The 20,720-nt window shown below is 41.0% G+C and overlaps 2 protein-coding genes across 4 annotated transcripts in view; one reads left to right on the plus strand and one right to left on the minus strand.

Annotated features, from left to right (window-relative positions):
• Positions 1 to 20,720, minus strand: part of kcng4a (potassium voltage-gated channel, subfamily G, member 4a) — a 117,655-nt gene that overhangs the window by 47,346 nt on the left and 49,589 nt on the right. The gene's annotated exons all lie outside the window — the stretch shown is intronic.
• On the plus strand, positions 6,553 to 7,254 carry LOC148363408 (uncharacterized). The gene has a single exon (XM_088340099.1). The coding sequence runs from the start codon at positions 6,553 to 6,555 to the stop codon at positions 7,252 to 7,254; it is 702 nt and encodes a 233-aa protein (XP_088196225.1).

The following is a 20,720-nucleotide window of genomic DNA, read 5'->3' on the forward strand; positions in this document are numbered from 1 at the left end:
ATGACAATAAACACATGGAATTGAGTTTAATTCACTCAACTCATCACAGCAACATCAAGATCGTTCTAAAACAAGATACTGGGAAACTATAAAGCCGCATAGCTCACCTAAGTTCTCACGTTCGATAATGATACGCAACCATGGTCTTCTTACAACCGTGAGTGAAGTAAATCCAGGAGAGTAAAATATTTACAAATATAGACTAATGAAACATGTTTCTTTATGGCGTACTTTAGCAAGCTTGCTATTCACAGTCATCTTTTTCGGCCAATTGCAGGGTTTGTTTTGGCCCTCTAGCCTATCCGAGGCTCCGAATAACTTCAGCCAATAGCGATCGATTTAGCTGATGATTGACACATCTTTTTCGGCCAATTGCAGGGTTTGTTTTGGCCCTCTAGCCTATCCGAGGCTCCGAATAACTTCAGCCAATAGCGATCGACTTAACTGATGATTGACACATCTTTTTCGGCCAATTGCAGGGTTTGTTTTGGCCCTCTAGCCTATTTGAGGCTCCGAATAACTTCAGCCAATAGCGATCGATTCAAATGGTGATTGACACATTGGTTAGCCAATGAAACGTCGGTATATAAATCCCAGCATACACCGCGGACTACTCCACGTTCGGGGGAAAATCGAGTCGGCGGCTGTTGCGTAAGTTGCGAGACCTTGCGACTTAATATTGAGCCATATATAAGGCGCACTGTATTATAAGGCGCATGGTCAGCTTTGGAACAAAAATGAAGACTTTTAGGTGCGCCTTATAGTGCGGAAAATACGGTAATCATACAATTTGGACCGCTGTGAACTACTCAATCATTTTATGGGTCTACTGTTACATACCAAAATGTTTTTCCCGTCACACACAAAAAAGAATAGGCTGCAATGTGTTTAAAGCCACTGTGTTTAAAATGTAGCAACACTTTAGCTGCTTGTTCTCCTGAATCTACAGTAATTTACACTGATCCGAAATTGAACAACTATTAACTCAAGAGAGACAGACTTCGTGAATGGTCATAAACTGTACCAGGAAAAAAATGGACACATACCTAGTGCTAACACTCAGAAGGAAACATTGGCGTTAGATCTCAACCTGGGAAAAAAATTTGAACGTGTTTAAAAGTTTTGAAACCAGCAAAAAAAGATATGAAATTGGAAACTAAAAAAATTAAACTGATAGATGTTTATGTGAAAATGGAAAATAATAATAAATTTCATTAGAAAAATAAATACACAAATACATTCAAACCAAAATAATCCATTTCCTAGGTCATAATTTAACATTTAGACATCGAGTTTCACCATTAAAATAAGTTAATTAATTCAAGAAATGGTTACAGTATGTGGTAATATTTAATTGTATCTATGAATTTCCAGTTTCATCAATAATATTATTCATGTACCGTATTTTCCGCACTATAAGGCGCACCTAAAAGTCTTAATTTTTTTCAAAAGCTGACCATGCGCCTTATAACACAGTGCGCCTTATATATGGCTCAATATTAAATTCGCAAGGTCTCGCAACTTACTCAACAGCCGCCGACTAGATTCTCCCCCGAGCGCGAAGTCGTCCGCGGTGTATGCTGGGATTTATATACCGGCGTTTTATTGGCTAACCAATGTGTCAATTATCATTTGAATCGATCACTATTGGCTGAAGTTTTTCGGAGCCTCGGATTGGCTAGATGCCCAAAACAAACCCTCCAATCGGCCGAGTTTAACAATGGCGTAGCAAGTCCGCGGTGTATGCTGGGATTTATATACCGGCGTTTCATTGGCTAACCAATGTGTCAATCATCATTTGAATCGATCACTATTGGCTGAAGTTATTCGGAGCCAAAACAAACCCTCCAATCGGCCGAGTTTAACAATGGCGTAGCAAGTCCGCGGTGTATGCTGGGATTTATATACCGGCGTTTCATTGGCTAACCAATGTGTCAATCATCATTTGAATCGATCACTATTGGCTGAAGTTATTCGGAGCCTCGGATTGGCTAGATGCCCAAAACAAACCCTCCAATCGGCCGAGTTTAACAATGGCGTAGCAAGTCCGCGGTGTATGCTGGGATTTATATACCGGCGTTTCATTGGCTAACCAATGTGTCAATCATCATTTGAATCGATCACTATTGGCTGAAGTTATTCGGAGCCTCGGATTGGATAGATGGCCAAACCAAACCCTGCAATTGGCCGAAAAAGATGTGTCAATCATCAGTTAAATCGATCGCTATTGGCTGAAATTATTCAGAGCCTCCAATAGGCTAGATGACCAAAACAAATCTTGCAATTGGCCGAGTTTAGCGATGGCGTAGCAAGCTTAGCAAGCTTGCTAAAGTACACCATAGAGAAACATGTTTTATCAGTCTGTATTTGCAAATAATTTACTCTCCTGGATTTACTTCACTAACGGTTGTAAGAAGACCATGATGATTGCGTATCATTATTGAACGTGAGAACTTAGGTGAGTTATGCGGCTTTATGTTTTCCCGGTATCTCGTTTTAGAACGATCTTGATGTTGCTGTGATGAGTTGAGTGAATTAAACTCAATTCCAAGTGTTTATTGTCATATGCACAGTAAAGTTGCGAGTGAAAAAGAAAATAGAAACATAGAAATGTTTGGCATTTCTTGAATCCCAAGACTTCAACCTTCCGAATGATATTTGAAATGACGCATTTAAGTGACATCGTACGGACACCGCATCCGCACGTGTCTATGACACGTATTTGCTTCTTTGCAAGCTTTGGGAATGTTAAGGGGGTAATCAGTTGGACTGAATCATCTGACTGTTTTGTCGACGTTCCCATTGTAGCGCCTTATAATCCGGTGCGCCTTATCGATGGAAGATATAGGACCAAAAACTATTTTTTGGGGGTGCGCCTTATAACCCGGTGCGCCCTATAGTGCGGAAAATACGGTAATCATTATTATTAGTAGTATTCTTTTTGTTGTTATTATAATTCATTTAAAAAAAGTACAAACCTGTGAAAATATTGTCAGACATCAAACCGGTGTTACAGAAAAGGTTGGAGACCACTGACTTAGATGACAGTTATTTTTTAAAACTAATCACAAATACACCGTATTTTCCACACCTGAGTGTAAGGCGCCCTCTCACATTTCTGGCCAATTTGGGGTTTTTGCAATCAGTTTTGCACATGACATGCAATGTTGCACACTTTATGCTTATTATTATTAATGTTCTTATCAATAATGTTGTTAATGTAATCATTATTATTAGTAGTATTCTTTTTTTATTCTTATTTTAATTCATTTAAAAAAAGTAAAAACCTGTGAAAATATTGTCGGACATCAAACCGGTCTGTGTTACAGAAAAGGTTGGAGACCACTTACATAGAAGACAGTTTTTTTTTTTTAAACGAATCACAAATATACTATTTTCCACACCTGAATGTAAGGCGCCCCTTCACATTTCTGGCCAATTTGGAGTTTTTAGGTTCGGCTCATAGACATGAAAATAGCGTACTGAAGTGTGTCTTAACTATGTTTTACCTTTAGCACAGGTTACAATTTTATGTTTTGAATTTAATACTTTATACTTCAGTGTTTCTGTTATGCTGTGGTTAGCACATTCACCCAACACCAAAAGGTCCCCAGTTTGACCCCATCTGGTAATATTTGTTGGCCTGGACTGGAATGGGCACCACCAGTTCGTACCCTAACCCTAACCCAAAAAGCACTAAAGGAAATGGTGCCTCTACCATCCTAGTGGATAAAAGAACCATCCACTTTACACTTCAAATTCAAGATCCACGAATGCATTTAAATTCTAACTTCCATTTTTTTCAAGTTCTAAACTTTTGGCCCCAATGTAACTGCGTGTGACCTGCACTAGAATAGTTGCTCACTCTTTGCAATGTACTGTAGAAATCCTGTCTGATATGTTACTGCAAGAGCCTGGGGCCAGTGCTGGGTTATGGCCTAGCAGACATGGTGTTTACAGATCAATGTTCACATCACACAAACCCCAGTTAAATGGAACATTGTGTGCTCAAACACTATTAATACTTAGACACAGGAAAAGCTTTGAAGAAGAAATGTAGGCTTTTTAATTTAATGTTATATATTGATTTGTTTGAAAGAGTATTCCAAACAGAGGCAGTAAAATATGTAAAATTGGATTAAGTATATTATTCCAACGATTAGTTTTAGCAACTGTAAAAGGTAAGCCTGGAAATCTTAAAGTTAACTGTCATCCACATACTGTATACACACGTCCAAACGCATTCATCAGGCCAAGTACAATGATTTTCATTGCCAATTTAACAATCAAAGTGTTTTGTATGAGTGGCATTTCTCCTAGAATTTATTCAATTGTTGGGAGCAAAACTAAAGGGGGATTCGTTGTGAGACTTGTTCTAGTGATACTAACCTAACCTTCAAGGGACAGAGGAAATAACTGCTTTGGGCGATGTGTGCCCTTTTTGAGTTATCCTCTGACAAATCCCAGGGTAACCTTCTACCCTTGACTGCAGTATAACAGCAGAAAAAAACGTATTTTTCACTCTCTAATTTAAGAGTGTTTTCAACTATAAAGTCCTTTGGGCACTTTCAGAACGGAATTCTGTATATGTTAAGTGTATTTTCATTCTATTTATCATTTTGATGTCACACTAGTGGACCCCAACCTCTGGGCCGTGGGCTGGTACTGAGTTGTTGGTTGTTTGTTAGCAAGCAGAACAGAGAGAGAGAGAGAGAGATAATGTATTGCCTTTTTTTGGATGCTACAGTCAGCCGAAATGTGAACCAGCGGTTTTGAGGCGGTGCGTTTTAATTAAAATCAGTGTGGTTCACATCGTCCGAAAATTCAAACCAGTATTCTGCACTTGCAGTGAATCTATATGAAAAATGTTCAACTGCCAGCCGCTATGTCATGTGGCAAAGATAATCATACCTGTCTTGTGTCAATAAACAGGTGGCCATGAAAAAACCTTTGGCACTGGACGAAAGATTGACTTTACAGATTGAGGATGCATGGAATCCCTACATTGTCAACACAACAAGCAACACACATTTTGCAAATGTTGCTTTATTTAGTGAGTTTGTATTTTTTAGTGCTTGGCACGAGGCTTGTATAAATTTTGCGTTAAAGTTTACCTTAGCGACCAGAGTTCGTTGCACAGTTTATGCTTATTATTGTTAGTGTTCTTATCAATAATGTTTTTGATGTAATCATTATTATTATTAGTATTCTTTTTGTTATTATTATTATAATTCATTTAAAAAAAGTACAAACCTGTGAAAATATTGTCGGACATCAAACCGGTCTGTGTTACATGAAAGGTTGGAGACCACTGACTTAAATGACAGCTGTTTTTTTTTTTAGACAAAAGTTTTGTGATGGAGGATTTGGTTTTTGGATTGTTGTGTTTGCCAAAACTTAGTTGTGCTATAACTTTGACGATGATGGCGGCGCGCATTGACGCAGCGGCTCACAGATCTTCAGCTAAATTGCTATTTATTACCATTCTCTTGTCTTTTTTGCTTTCTTTTCTAGACACATGCATGGCCAATAATACCTATAGTCGGGAGGAGCTTGGGTTTGCGTCTAAATTTCGACTTTGTGGGCACTTTTTATACCACCTTTGATATCCCCCAAGAAATACAAAGGCTTGCGGGATCTCCGTGGGTGGCCAACCCACTTACGAAGCGGCAGAGACGGCGTAGGGATCGCAAACAAAAGCTGTGCTGTCGTACGGGAAAGTGTGCTAGGCTAAGGGGAGCTACATCGCGGAAACGGCAGAGAAGTACACAAAGATGATGGAATTGTGCATAATTCCACCAATATTTCTTCATCGATCTTGCCTGTCAACCGACGCCTGAGACTCAACACGCCTGAACGGCGACATCTTTTGACGATTTCTACAAAGACTTGAGCTAAGTTAAAAGATTCAGCAAAGCTAAAATTTGGTCTTTTAAATATTAGATTGCTTGCTCCTAAAGCTTTACTTGTTGATAATATTATTCGTGATTACAAACTTAACCTGATTGACGAACGGATGAGTTTTTACCGTTAAATGAGCTGCGGTCAATCATGGACAAGCCATCGCATCCACTACACAGCATTATCTCCAGACAGAAGAGCAGTTTCAGCGACAGACTGCTGTCACTGTCTTGTACTATGGACAGATTGAAGAGATCTTTTCTTCCTCATGCCATGAGGCTCTTTAACTCTACCCGGCAGAGTAAAAGCCCACATTAAACCACACCACCTACATTGCATATTACCGAATTTTATTGCGATATGTATTCTGTGTAGCACTATTTAGATATACTATATAACACGCTACAGTGGGCATTTGCACGTCACACTGGGTATTTGTATATTGTATTGTGAATTTCCCTCAGGGGATGAATAAAGTATCTATCTATCTATCTGTCTATCTTCTCCTCAAGAATATGTGAGCTGTCATGTAGCACGCTCTTGGAAGAAGGGTGGCGGTGTTGCGCTAATTTCTGAAAAAATACTCAAACTTACTCCCCTACCTCTAATAATTATAATGCATTTGAGCCTCTTGTTAGGCGATCCTCTTTAATGTCAATTTATGAAGTAACTATTTCTCGCACACCAGGACCATACTCAGTTTTCTTAGATGAATTATCTGAACTGTTGTCTGACCTAGTAACCTATGCAGACAAAAGAATAATTATGGGGGACTTTAACATTCATATGAACTCCCCACTCAGTTCACTTACTGTTGCGTTTCGGTCTCTAATTGATATATTTGTTTTTAATCAACTGATTCATTTGCCGACTCATAAAGATGGAAACACACCAGACTTGGTTCCGACTCAAGAGGTTTCAACCTCAAACGTTATTTCTGATCATTATTTAGTTACATTTGAAGTGCTGGCTAAATGTTGTATTAAAAAAATGGAAGGATTTAGCGGACGCAATATAAGCTCTGGCATAGTTTCAGAACTCTCAGATCTTCTTTCAGGAGTAGTTGCGTCGTTTCCTTTATATAAAGGCTCTATTGACTCACTCATGAATGAGTTTAATGCTACCCTGGCTAGTGTCCTGGATTCAGTAGCGCCCATATGGCTTAAATCACGACCTAAAAGACGCACGCCTTGGTTTACTGATGAAATTACATCGCTTAAACAAGAATGCAGGAAATCTGAAAGAAAATGGCGCGCTACCATGCTTGAGGTTTTTTATCAAACCTGGTGTGACAGCTTGTTAATGTATAAAGCAGCCCTTGCCTCTGCAGAATCAGCCTATTTTCGAAGGTGATTGCGGCACAAAAGAATAACCCCAAAATCCTTTTCGACACTGAAGCATTGCTAACGAGGCAACAGATTATCCCAGATAGTTCTACCCATTCAGCCCACGACTTTATGGTCTTCTTTAAGAAGAAGATACAACACATACGGTAAGAAATTTCCAAAGACAGTGTTCATACATCACATATTAAAGGTCTGAAATATATAGATGTGTGACATGGTGTCTGTCTAAGGACTTTTTCCCAATTTAGTGATCTGTCACTTGATAATCTTAAATAGGTGGTGATAACGGCCAAATCGACTACTTGCCTGTTCGACCCGCTTCAGAGTTCGCTGATTAAAGGACTTTTTGGGGTCCTTGGACCTTCAGTTCTAAATATTATAAACATATCACTCTTCTCAGGTGTAGTTCCAACGGCTTTTAAGTCCGCTGTTATTAAACTTACACTGAAACGACCCAACCTTGATCCAAAAAGCTTATGTAATTATTAGACCTGTGTCAAACCTACCGTTTCTTTCTAAAGTACTTGAAAAAGTAGTGGCACAGCAGCTGAATGATTTAATATCCGAGAAGAATCTTTTTGAATCAATGCAATCAGGATTCAGGGCTAACCACTCTACTGAGACAGCCCTGATTAAGGTAAACAATGATCTTCTACTGGGAATGGACTCCGGCGCTTCATCAATCTTGCAGGTGCTGGACCTTAATGCTGCCTTTGACACTGTGGACCATAATATCTTACTAGAACGGTTGGAAAAATGGATTGGTCTCTCAGGAACCGTCCTCTTATGGTTCAGATCCTACCTCTCAGATAAGACGCACTGTGTTAAATATGGTGAAATTACATCTGAGCCCTTTAGTGTGGTGTTCTGCAGGGTTCAGTACTTGGCCCCCTTCTTCTCAGCATTTACATGCTTCCATTAGGTGATATTATTCGCAAGTATAATGTCAGCTTCCATTGCTACGCAGATGACACTCAACTATATCTTCCGTTGGAGAAATCTGCCACACTGAACTGTGGAAATTTGGAGTCCTGCCTCACTGAGATAAAAGAATGGATGTCACTCAACTTCTTGCGCCTTAACTCTGAAAAGACCGAAATGTTAGTTAATGGTCCATCCAAATGCCGTGACTTGTTCTCAATAACTGCTCATTGACAAATGTAATATCACCCAGAGTGACTCAGTCAAAAATTTAGGTGTCATATTTGACCCCGATCTGTCCCTTCAAACACACGTGAGGAATATTACTAGAACGTCTTTCTTCCATCTTCACAACATTTCTAAAATTCGTCCTATGCTGTCTCAGTCATATGCGAAGATTATAATTCATGCGTTTGTTACTGTAAGGTATATTAAATCTAGTTATTTGTAATTTTCTCTATTATCTCTATTATTCACGTCACAAATGGCTCTGATGGAATGTACTTGAGTTCATACTATTTTTATTACTTATTCTCTATTTTTCTACTCTTTTATATGATTCTGTTTAAAATATATGCACACTTTCAGTCTTTATTTTGAAGGATACAGGAAAGTCATCATGGTATGTTTTTACAACTGCTTGACTTCTTCCAAATAAAAACATTCAGGTCACTGGGCCACGATGAGAGAAAGGGAGTCATTCAATGGAGTGGGTCCGTTTTTCTCCCCGCGGTTACTGGAGGCCTCCTGTTGATATCAAACCTGCATCTTCCTTGACTCTCATATCAGCCAAAGATTAATATCCCAAATTAATCTGACATTTTGGTGCCGATACGACCCGGAACGTGCCCCAGCAGTCGTCTGACTGAGGAGGGAGAACTTTTCAACAGTTTTTTTTTTTCAAACAAAGGACCACCTGACTGGTTCTTCTTTTTCTCTCTCCCATCGAGTTTCAGTCAACGACCTGGGAAAACCGTTCTTCGAACAAGGGGAGGCTGATCTGATCAATCAGGTGGGATGCATTTTTGATATTAAGATTAAAAATAATTAAGGAAAGCCATAAAATGAAATAAGAGGTTGACAATTGGGGATTCATTAGCGAATTATTAAATTGGTTCGAGGGTTGTGCCTCACCGAGTCAAATATGATTGTGTATGTCCATATATATATATATGTGTGTGTGTGTGTGATTCATATATTGACGAGCCGATTACCAGATTCGAGGGTTCGCCTCATCGCTAACGGAGTCGGTAGAGCCTGTACGATTGATTACTAGTCTCAATCGAATGAAACTAGAGGAATAGGCCTCGTTTCAGTTGCTGTTAACGGAAAGTTAGACGGCACTTTTATGATATTACTAGAGGAATTTGCCTCGTAAATCAGAGAGAGAAGACAGGCATAAAGTGGTTCGCTTTTGAGAATATATATAATCTCTGCAGTCGGCAGAGTCCTCTGTTTGAAATCGTCTTAAAATGAGCAGGCCAAAATAAAATAACCCAGAATAAATACGTGGCTTCATTAAAGTGGGGAGTATTGTAGGAGTCTGTCTGTGGGCCCTATGTCTGTCTGTGTACGTGATTTATGTATCTGAGCTGTTAGTTACTTTTTGCATGTCCCTAACCCCTCCCGCATTCCTCTGGTGTCCTTTGTCTTATGTGTTGTGTACTGCGCATGCGCTCGCCGGCCCACGGAATTATTCCTGCGTTTTGGAGGGGGGGAGAAAGAGAGGCAGAACAAAGGATTCCTTTACACTCTCCTCTCCTTTTTCACTTGAAAATTGATAATTTAAGAAAGAAGAAGTTAGGTAAAATACAATTTGGTAATTTTACACGGATAAATTAAAAGCAATACCAGGAAATAAAATTAATAGAAAAAAAAAAAAAGGCAATTTTTAGTTTAAAATTAGCAAGTCAAAGTTTAATAAGATCAGGAATAAGCTATTGAGAGATACGTTTCTTTGTGGGTGACATTTGTTTAAGAAAAAATGGGCCAGGCCCAAAGAAAGATGCTAGCAGAGGACCCAGATGTGAAATTTATGAATAGAATAAACCCTAATAGTTCAAAATATTTGGAGAAATGGCTAAAGAAAGGTTTTAATCAAAAACTGAAGGAAATAGAGACAAAGCTCGAATTGAAAACTGAGTTAATTCACAGGAGAAAGGAAAGGGCTAGGAAGGGAAGAACACAAGTGAGATAGACTCACAGATAGGAATATTACATCTGTGGATTGATCAGAGTAAGAAAAGAAGGATGGATATTGCTAGCAAGGAAGAGAGAAAAATGTTACGCATGAAGATTGAAGCAGAAGAAGAAACTGGGGTGAATGGAGAGATAGTCAGGAACAGAGTGAGGAGAGAACAGGAGCAGAACGAAGCGAGGGTTAGAGAAGAGGAGTATCAACGTACGGCTGTCAGCGACAGGCATAAGAGGGATGAGCGAGCAAAAGGAGGAAAAGTTGGGGGTGAAGAAAGAGAAATTGAAAAGCACCACCCTCCAATGGGAGGCCGCACCAGAGGCAAGACTTTTCAAGCAAAGAATAAAGAGATGAGTACATCCGCTCCAAAACAAACGGCGAGGATCAACATAACCACCACAAAACCAGCCAACTTGTACCCCCAACTGCCTGATTCGTCCATACCAACAAATCCTATGTATCCAATGATAGCTGTTGCAAATCCAGCTTTCGGAGTTTTGGGCCAAGAAAGACAAATTCACGTTTATCGCCCTTGGACCCAAACTGAGATGAAAGAAGCCTGTGCCTCCATCCCTCCTTTAGAGCAGAACGTGGGAAGATGGACTGAAGCAGTTAGGGAGCTTGTCAACAGTTACAGGTTAAATGGCCCAGAAATTGTGACGGTCCTCAGATACCTTTTAGGATACAGGGTAGGACGGGTTATGGGGAACTTCAACCCCCTCGATGTCAACCAAGTCGCACGTCCATATGGAGATGATTTGACTGCGGATTTCACCCAAATTATGGACCGAACAAGAGAAGCTTTCACCAAGCCACCTGATTTTAGCGCTGTCACCCAATGCCGCCAGGAAGCAGGAGAATCAGTCAGGCAATATGTCGAAAGGCTGACAGAGAAAATGAGAAACTGCAGTGGAGTCCAAGAAGCTGAAGCCCCGGATACACCCTTCCAAATCATGCTAAGGTCGGCTTTCCTAGATGGTCTGGAAGACAGCATCGTCAATAATATAAGAAAACATCTGATCACCTGGAGAACAGCCACAATGAGTGATCTAGTGGCACACGCCATCCACGCTGAAGATCTGAAGAGGAAGAAGCAAAGCCAGACAGCTGTTTTCACCATAACAACACTACTTGAAGGTCTTTCCGCCGCTGGAAACACCCCATCTGCGCCGATGTATTATGAAGAAGGAAGAAGAGGTCGTGGAAGAGAGAACGGCCGTTTGACCGGAAGATGGAAAAGACGTCCAAAGAAAAACGACAACTGCTACAATTGTGGAAAATATGGACACTTCGCAGATGAGTGCAATTCCAAGCTGAAACCAAGGCATTATCATAAAAATAATAATCCTCAATCATCCGAAGATTGACTAACCGACAGAGAGATAGACAAGGAGGAAGATGAGGAGAACTTTGGTGAGACTAAAGATCTGCTACCAACTCCCATTCTGGATCTCAGTGTATTATTTGGAAATATCTCATCGGTCAATCCTCCTAAAAGAGAAGTACAGGTAGGACCAAGAGAAGAACCAGTTGATTTTATAGTAGATTCGGGAGCCCAATCATCTGTGGTTAGAAACCTTCCACCAGGAGTATTATTGGCCAAGTCATCAGTGTTAGTAATTGGAGTAGGAGGAAGACCCGCCAAGAGATATTTCACTAAACCAACGACTGTTGTTGATGAAGATGGAACTGAACACAGAGAAATTCGTTTCGTCTATGTTCCTGAATGTCCAGAAAATCTGTTGGGAAGAGACTTGATAAAAACGCTAGGTTTGACACTAACGGTTAAAGGGGATCACATGGTGGTAAAAAAAGAAGATCTACCACTAAATGCCCCTATAAAATGGACAGAGGAAGCCGAAGCTTATTATCCCAACCTCACCTAACCATCAAAAGGTGTAACACCCTCAACCCAGCAACCCTCTTACCTACAGAAGAAGATGGACAACCGCATAACTGTACAGAAAAGACTGAAGAGGTTTACAAACCTCGCCCAGATCTCAAAGACTCACCACTCGACGAAGGAGACACCATTTTTGTGGATGGATCATCAGGCAAAGACCAGTTTGGACAGAACAACCCAGGCTATGCAGTGGTCAGCCAGACAAAGACTTTAAAATCTGAACCACTGCCCAGCAACTACTCAGCTCAAGCTGCAGAGATAATTGCCCTGACAGAAGCCTGTAAACTGTTCAAAGACAAACCTGTCACTATCTATACAGATAGCCAGTATGCCTTTTCAACCATCCACACCTTTGCTACCATATGGGCAAGACGAGGAATGAAGACCTCATCCGGCAAACCAGTCCAACATGCAAAACTGCTAACAGAACTGTTGAGAGCAGTACTACTGCCCTCTAAATTAGCAGTGTGCAAATGCAAAGCACATACAACAAACAAAGACCCTGTTTCACTTGGAAATGCAAAAGCTGATGCAGCTGCGAAAAAAGCTGCACTTCGACAATCAGATACTTTCACCCAAACGAATCAAGAAAATTCGTCTCATATTCCAACACAAATTTTAATAGACATGCAAGACAATGCACCTGACAAAGAAAAGCAACAATGGATGGACATGGGAGTCACAAAAACTCTTGAAGGACTTTTTCAAAAAGACAACAAACCCGTCATTCCCCGCAGTCTGTATCACGCGGTCGCTATTTTGAGTCATGGTAAAACCACGTCTCAACACCGGGGATGTGTTCCGTGGTACGACAAGCATTTATAGTACCGTTAGGATTACAAACCTATTCTAAAAAATCTTGTAGATCTTGTTTGGTTTGTTGCCGACACAACGTCCAAGGTAACATTAGGCCAAAACGAGGGAAGACCCCAGCTGGGACTTACCCTTTTGAAATCGTACATATGGATTACATTGAACTGTCTAAAAGTGGTCCACATAAATACTGTCTTGTGCTTGTTGATTCGTTTTCAAAGTGGGTAGAAATTGTACCGTCAAAATATAACAATGCACTTTCAGTTGCCAAAGCCATTTGTAAACACATCATCCCAGAGCATGGCATTCCAAGAGTGCTCTGGAGTGATAGTGGCAGCCATTTTGTCAATGACATTATTGACAACATGGCTACCCATCTGGGTATAACACTCAGATACCACTGTTCCTATCATCCACAGAGTGCAGGGCTTGTTGAAAGAACTAATGGGACAGTTAAACTAAGACTCAAAAAGACAATGGAAGAAACAGGCAAACCATGGCCTGAATGTCTAAGTCTAGTTAAAACATATATGAGAATTACACCAATAAACACAGGCATCACACCATTTGAGGCTGTGCATGGCAGACCTTTCCACCTTCCAATATGGGAAGGTCAGCCATTCTCAGAAGAAAAAAACCAAGCAGATCCAATGACAGAGTGGTTATGTAAACTATTTAGAGAGAAACAAGTTGTGTCTGCAAATGATCTGCCGCCTGGTTCTATTCCTTTGTTTCAGGAGACAGTGACTCCTGGTGACCTGGTGCTCGTAAAAGTGGTGAAAAGAAAGAGCTGGTCCAGTCCACGTTGGGACGGGCCATATACAGTCCTGCTCACCACGCCGACAGCTATAAAGATAGCTGAAAGAGACACCTGGATTCACCAGAGTCACTGCAAAAAAATCACCGAACTCAAATAAACATGCTTGTCACCATCCTAGGGTGGGGACTCATCCTCACCCTGCTCCTCTTGCCAGCCCAATCGATGCAAGCCAACATCCGCACCAAAATTTGGGGTCCAGAAAGCCAACAAACGACATGTCCTGTCATAAAGCCAATAGAAGGGGAATACACTTGGTCAAGGTGGTGTATGTGCACTGATAGGAGAACACTTCTGCACCTACATCCCGGATGAAAACACATTGACCCAGGAGAAGGACGTTCAGCCGGGATGGCTCGATTGGCTGTACTCTGGCAACTGGTCCCAGATTCTGGTGAAGATCCTGGCACCATTTGTCGGAATCCTAGTGATCTTTATTCTCCTGTGTGGCGTATGTTCTTGCTGCATCGTGCCCATGACAAAGAAGATGGTGTCAAGAATGTTTATTGCTCATATGTACCATTACAAATTGATTTCTGTCCCACAATACTGATGATGATACTGACCCAGACAGCGTTGTCTAATGGACTTATCCCTACCAACTAAAAGGGAAAACCCCCTCACTGTATACACCACTGACACACGAAGATCCGAGTGGGTAAGGCCGGTCGGGCCCCTGCTTACACCGTCGTCGGCAGGCGACCTACGATGTCACACAGGCTCGGGTTAGGCCCTGTGGGGACCAACGCGCAGGCAGGATTTCGTTTTTTTTTGTTTTTTGTGTGTTTTGGTTTTTGTTTGTTTTAGCTATGATTCTTATAGTTAACCATCACTTATTACTACTATGTTTTCTATGTTTTATAAGAAACACTCTCGACCTCATAAAAACGAGGTGGGAGGAGGGGAATTTTTTCCTTTACGAAGGTTTTTCGCCCCTCCACAAAGCTACCTACCTGTTGGATTTCTTAATGATGTGTAAACTTGAAAGCTCTGGTATTGTTTTCACGGATGTTCTTCGAAATTTACAACAGGGGGGAAATGTAAGGTATATTAAATCTAGTTATTTGTAATTTTCTCTATTATCTCTATTATTCACGTCACAAATGGCTCTGATGGAATGTACTTGAGTTCATACTATTTTTATTACTTATTCTCTATTTTTCTACTCTTTTATATGATTCTGTTTAAAATATATGCACACTTTCAGTCTTTATTTTGAAGGATACAGGAAAGTCATCATGGTATGTGTAAGGTATATTAAATCTAGTTATTTGTAATTTTCTCTATTATCTCTATTATTCACGTCACAAATGGCTCTGATGGAATATACTTGAGTTCATACTATTTTTATTACTTATTCTCTATTTTTCTACTCTTTTATATGATTCTGTTTAAAATATATGCACACTTTCAGTCTTTATTTTGAAGGATACAGGAAAGTCATCTTGGTATGTTTTTACAACTGCTTGACTTCTTCCAAATAAAAACATTCAGGTCACTGGGCCACGGTGAGAGAAAGGGAGTCATTCAATGGAGTGGGTCCGTTTTTCTCCCCGCGGTTACTGGAGGCCTCCTGTTGATATCAAACCTGCATCTTCCTTGACTCTCATATCAGCCAAAGATTAATATCCCAAATTAATCTGACATTTTGGTGCCGATACGACCCGGAACGTGCCCCAGCAGTCGTCTGACTGAGGAGGGAGAACTTTTCAACAGTTTTTTTTTTCAAACAAAGGACCACCTGACTGGTTCTTCTTTTTCTCTCTCCAATCGAGTTTCAGTCAACGACCTGGGAAAACCGTTCTTCGAACAAGGGGAGGCTGATCTGATCAATCAGGTGGGATGCATTTTTGATATTAAGATTAAAAATAATTAAGGAAAGCCATAAAATGAAATAAGAGGTTGACAATTGGGGATTCATTAGCGAATTATTAAATTGGTTCGAGGGTTGTGCCTCACCGAGTCAAATATGATTGTGTATGTCCATATATATATATGATACATATATATATATATATATGTGTGTGTGTGTGTGATTCATATATTGACGAGCCGATTACCAGATTCGAGGGTTCGCCTCATCACTAACGGAGTCGGTAGAGCCTGTACGATTGATTACTAGTCTCAATCGAATGAAACTAGAGGAATAGGCCTCGTTTCAGTTGCTGTTAACGGAAAGTTAGACGGCACTTTTATGATATTACTAGAGGAATTTGCCTCGTAAATCAGAGAGAGAAGACAGGCATAAAGTGGTTCGCTTTTGAGAATATATATAATCTCTGCAGTCGGCAGAGTCCTCTGTTTGAAATCGTCTTAAAATGAGCAGGCCAAAATAAAATAACCCAGAATAAATACGTGGCTTCATTAAAGTGGGGAGTATTGTAGGAGTCTGTCTGTGGGCCCTATGTCTGTCTGTGTACGTGATTTATGTATCTGAGCTGTTAGTTACTTTTTGCATGTCCCTAACCCCTCCCGCATTCCTCTGGTGTCCTTTGTCTTATGTGTTGTGTACTGCGCATGCGCTCGCCGGCCCACGGAATTATTCCTGCGTTTTGGAGGGGGGGAGAAAGAGAGGCAGAACAAAGGATTCCTTTACACTCTCCTCTCCTTTTTCACTTGAAAATTGATAATTTAAGAAAGAAGAAGTTAGGTAAAATACAATTTGGGAATTTTACACGGATAAATTAAAAGCAATACCAGGAAATAAAATTAATAGAAAAAAAAAAAAAAAAAGGCCATTTTTAGTTTAAAATTAGCAAGTCAAAGTTTAATAAGATCAGGAATAAGCTATTGAGAGATACTTTTCTTTGTGGGTGACATTTGTTTAAGAAAAAATGGGCCAGGCCCAAAGAAAGATGCTAGCAGAGGACCCAGATGTGAAATTTATGAATAGAATACACCCTGATAGTTCAAAATATTTGGAGAAATGGCTAAAGAAAGGTTTTAATCAAAAACTGAAGGAAATAGAGACAAAGCTCGAATTGAAAACTGAGTTAATTCACAGGAGAAAGGAAAGGGCTAGGAAGGGAAGAGACACAAGTGAGATAGACTCACAGATAGGAATATTACATCTGTGGATTGATCAGAGTAAGAAAAGAAGGATGGATATTGCTAGCAAGGAAGAGAGAAAAATGTTACGCATGAAGATTGAAGCAGAAGAAGAAACTGGGGTGAATGGAGAGATAGTCAGGAACAGAGTGAGGAGAGAACAGGAGCAGAACGAAGCGAGGGTTAGAGAAGAGGAGTATCAACGTACGGCTGTCAGCGACAGGCATAAGAGGGATGAGCGAGCAAAAGGAGGAAAAGTTGGGGGTGAAGAAAGAGAAATTGAAAAGCACCACTCTCCAATGGGAGGCCGCACCAGAGGCAAGACTTTTCAAGCAAAGAATGAAGAGATGAGTACATCCGCTCCAAAACAAACGGCGAGGATCAACATAACCACCACAAAACCAGCCAACTTGTACCCCCAACTGCCTGATTCGTCCATACCAACAAATCCTATGTATCCAATGATAGCTGTTGCAAATCCAGCTTTCGGAGTTTTGGGCCAAGAAAGACAAATTCACGTTTATCGCCCTTGGACCCAAACTGAGATGAAAGAAGCCTGTGCCTCCATCCCTCCTTTAGAGCAGAACGTGGGAAGATGGACTGAAGCAGTTGGGGAGCTTGTCAACAGTTACAGGTTAAATGGCCCAGAAATTGTGACGGTCCTCAGATACCTTTTAGGATACAGGGTAGGACGGGTTATGGGGAACTTCAACCCCCTCGATGTCAACCAAGTCGCACGTCCATATGGAGATGATTTGACTGCGGATTTCACCCAAATTATGGACCGAACAAGAGAAGCTTTCACCAAGCCACCTGATTTTAGCGCTGTCACCCAATGCCGCCAGGAAGCAGGAGAATCAGTCAGGCAATATGTCGAAAGGCTGACAGAGAAAATGAGAAACTGCAGTGGAGTTCAAGAAGCTGAAGCCCCGGATACACCCTTCCAAATCATGCTAAGGTCGGCTTTCCTCGATGGTCTGGAAGACAGCATCGTCAATAATATAAGAAAACATCTGATCACCTGGAGAACAGCCACAATGAGTGATCTAGTGACACACGCCATCCACGCTGAAGATCTGAAGAGGAAGAAGCAAAGCCAGACAGCTGTTTTCACCATAACAACACTACTTGAAGGTCTTTCCGCCGCTGGAAACACCCCATCTGCGCCGATGTATTATGAAGAAGGAAGAAGAGGTCGTGGAAGAGAGAACGGCCGTTTGACCGGAAGATGGAAAAGACGTCCAAAGAAAAACGACAACTGCTACAATTGTGGAAAATATGGACACTTCGCAGATGAGTGCAATTCCAAGCTGAAACCAAGGCATTATCATAAAAATAATAATCCTCAATCATCCGAAGATTGACTAACCGACAGAGAGATAGACAAGGAGGAAGATGAGGAGAACTTTGGTGAGACTAAAGATCTGCTACCAACTCCCATTCTGGATCTCAGTGTATTATTTGGAAATATCTCATCGGTCAATCCTCCTAAAAGAGAAGTACAGGTAGGACCAAGAGAAGAACCAGTTGATTTTATAGTAGATTCGGGAGCCCAATCATCTGTGGTTAGAAACCTTCCACCAGGAGTATTATTGGCCAAGTCATCAGTGTTAGTAATTGGAGTAGGAGGAAGACCCGCCAAGAGATATTTCACTAAACCAACGACTGTTGTTGATGAAGATGGAACTGAACACAGAGAAATTCGTTTCGTCTATGTTCCTGAATGTCCAGAAAATCTGTTGGGAAGAGACTTGATAAAAACGCTAGGTTTGACACTAACGGTTAAAGGGGATCACATGGTGGTAAAAAAAGAAGATCTACCACTAAATGCCCCTATAAAATGGACAGAGGAAGCCGAAGCTTATTATCCCAACCTCACCTAACCATCAAAAGGTGTAACACCCTCAACCCAGCAACCCTCTTACCTACAGAAGAAGATGGACAACCGCATAACTGTACAGAAAAGACTGAAGAGGTTTACAAACCTCGCCCAGATCTCAAAGACTCACCACTCGACGAAGGAGACACCATTTTTGTGGATGGATCATCAGGCAAAGACCAGTTTGGACAGAACAACCCAGGCTATGCAGTGGTCAGCCAGACAAAGACTTTAAAATCTGAACCACTGCCCAGCAACTACTCAGCTCAAGCTGCAGAGATAATTGCCCTGACAGAAGCCTGTAAACTGTTCAAAGACAAACCTGTCACTATCTATACAGATAGCCAGTATGCCTTTTCAACCATCCACACCTTTGCTACCATATGGGCAAGACGAGGAATGAAGACCTCATCCGGCAAACCAGTCCAACATGCAAAACTGCTAACAGAACTGTTGAGAGCAGTACTACTGCCCTCTAAATTAGCAGTGTGCAAATGCAAAGCACATACAACAAACAAAGACCCTGTTTCACTTGGAAATGCAAAAGCTGATGCAGCTGCGAAAAAAGCTGCACTTCGACAATCAGATACTTTCACCCAAACGAATCAAGAAAATTCGTCTCATATTCCAACACAAATTTTAATAGACATGCAAGACAATGCACCTGACAAAGAAAAGCAACAATGGATGGACATGGGAGTCACAAGAACTCTTGAAGGACTTTTTCAAAAAGACAACAAACCCGTCATTCCCCGCAGTCTGTATCACGCGGTCGCTATTTTGAGTCATGGTAAAACCACGTCTCAACACCGGGGATGTGTTCCGTGGTACGACAAGCATTTATAGTACCGTTAGGATTACAGACCTATTTTAAAAATTTTTGTAGATCTTGTTTGGTTTGTTGCCGACACAACGTCCAAGGTAACATTAGGCCAAAACGAGGGAAGACCCCAGCTGGGACTTACCCTTTTGAAATCATACATATGGATTACATTGAATTGTCTAAAAGTGGTCCATATAAATACTGTCTTGTGCTTGTTGATTCGTTTTCAAAGTGGGTAGAAATTGTACCGTCAAAATATAACAATGCACTTTCAGTTGCCAAAGCCATTTGTAAACACATCATCCCAGAGCATGGCATTCCAAGAGTGCTCTGGAGTGATAATGGCAGCCATTTTGTCAATGACATTATTGACAACATGGCTACCCATCTGGGTATAACACTCAGATACCACTGTTCCTATCATCCACAGAGTGCAGGGCTTGTTGAAAGAACTAACGGGACAGTTAAACTAAGACTCAAAAAGACAATGGAAGAAACAGGCAAACCATGGCCTGAATGTCTAAGTCTAGTTAAAACATATATGAGAATTACACCAATAAACACAGGCATCACACCATTTGAGGCTGTGCATGGCAGACCTTTCCACCTTCCAATGTGGGAAGGTCAGCCATTCTCAGAAGAAAAAAAACAAGCAGATCCAATGACAGAGTGGTTATGTAAACTATTTAGAGAGAAACAAGTTGTGTCTGCAAATGATCTGCCACCTGGTTCTATTCCTTTGTTTCAGGAGACAGTGACTCCTGGTGACCTGGTGCTCGTAAAAGTGGTGAAAAGAAAGAGCTGGTCCAGTCCACGTTGGGACGGGCCATATACAGTCCTGCTCACCACGCCGACAGCTATAAAGATAGCTGAAAGAGACACCTGGATTCACCAGAGTCACTGCAAAAAAATCACCGAACTCAAATAAACATGCTTGTCACCATCCTAGGGTGGGGACTCATCCTCACCCTGCTCCTCTTGCCAGCCCAATCGATGCAAGCCAACATCCGCACCAAAATTTGGGGTCCAGAAAGCCAACAAACGACATGTCCTGTCATAAAGCCAATAGAAGGGG

Source organism: Urocampus carinirostris, chromosome 7 (genome assembly GCF_059441175.1).
Source record: "Urocampus carinirostris isolate Australia breed hairy pipefish chromosome 7, RoL_Ucar_1.0, whole genome shotgun sequence".
Taxonomy (NCBI): Eukaryota; Metazoa; Chordata; class Actinopteri; order Syngnathiformes; family Syngnathidae; genus Urocampus; species Urocampus carinirostris.

Coding starts and splice junctions, on each gene's coding strand:
- LOC148363408 (XM_088340099.1), top strand. CDS start 6,553: ATGTCAATTTATGAAGTAACTATTTCTCGCACACCAGGACCATACTCA.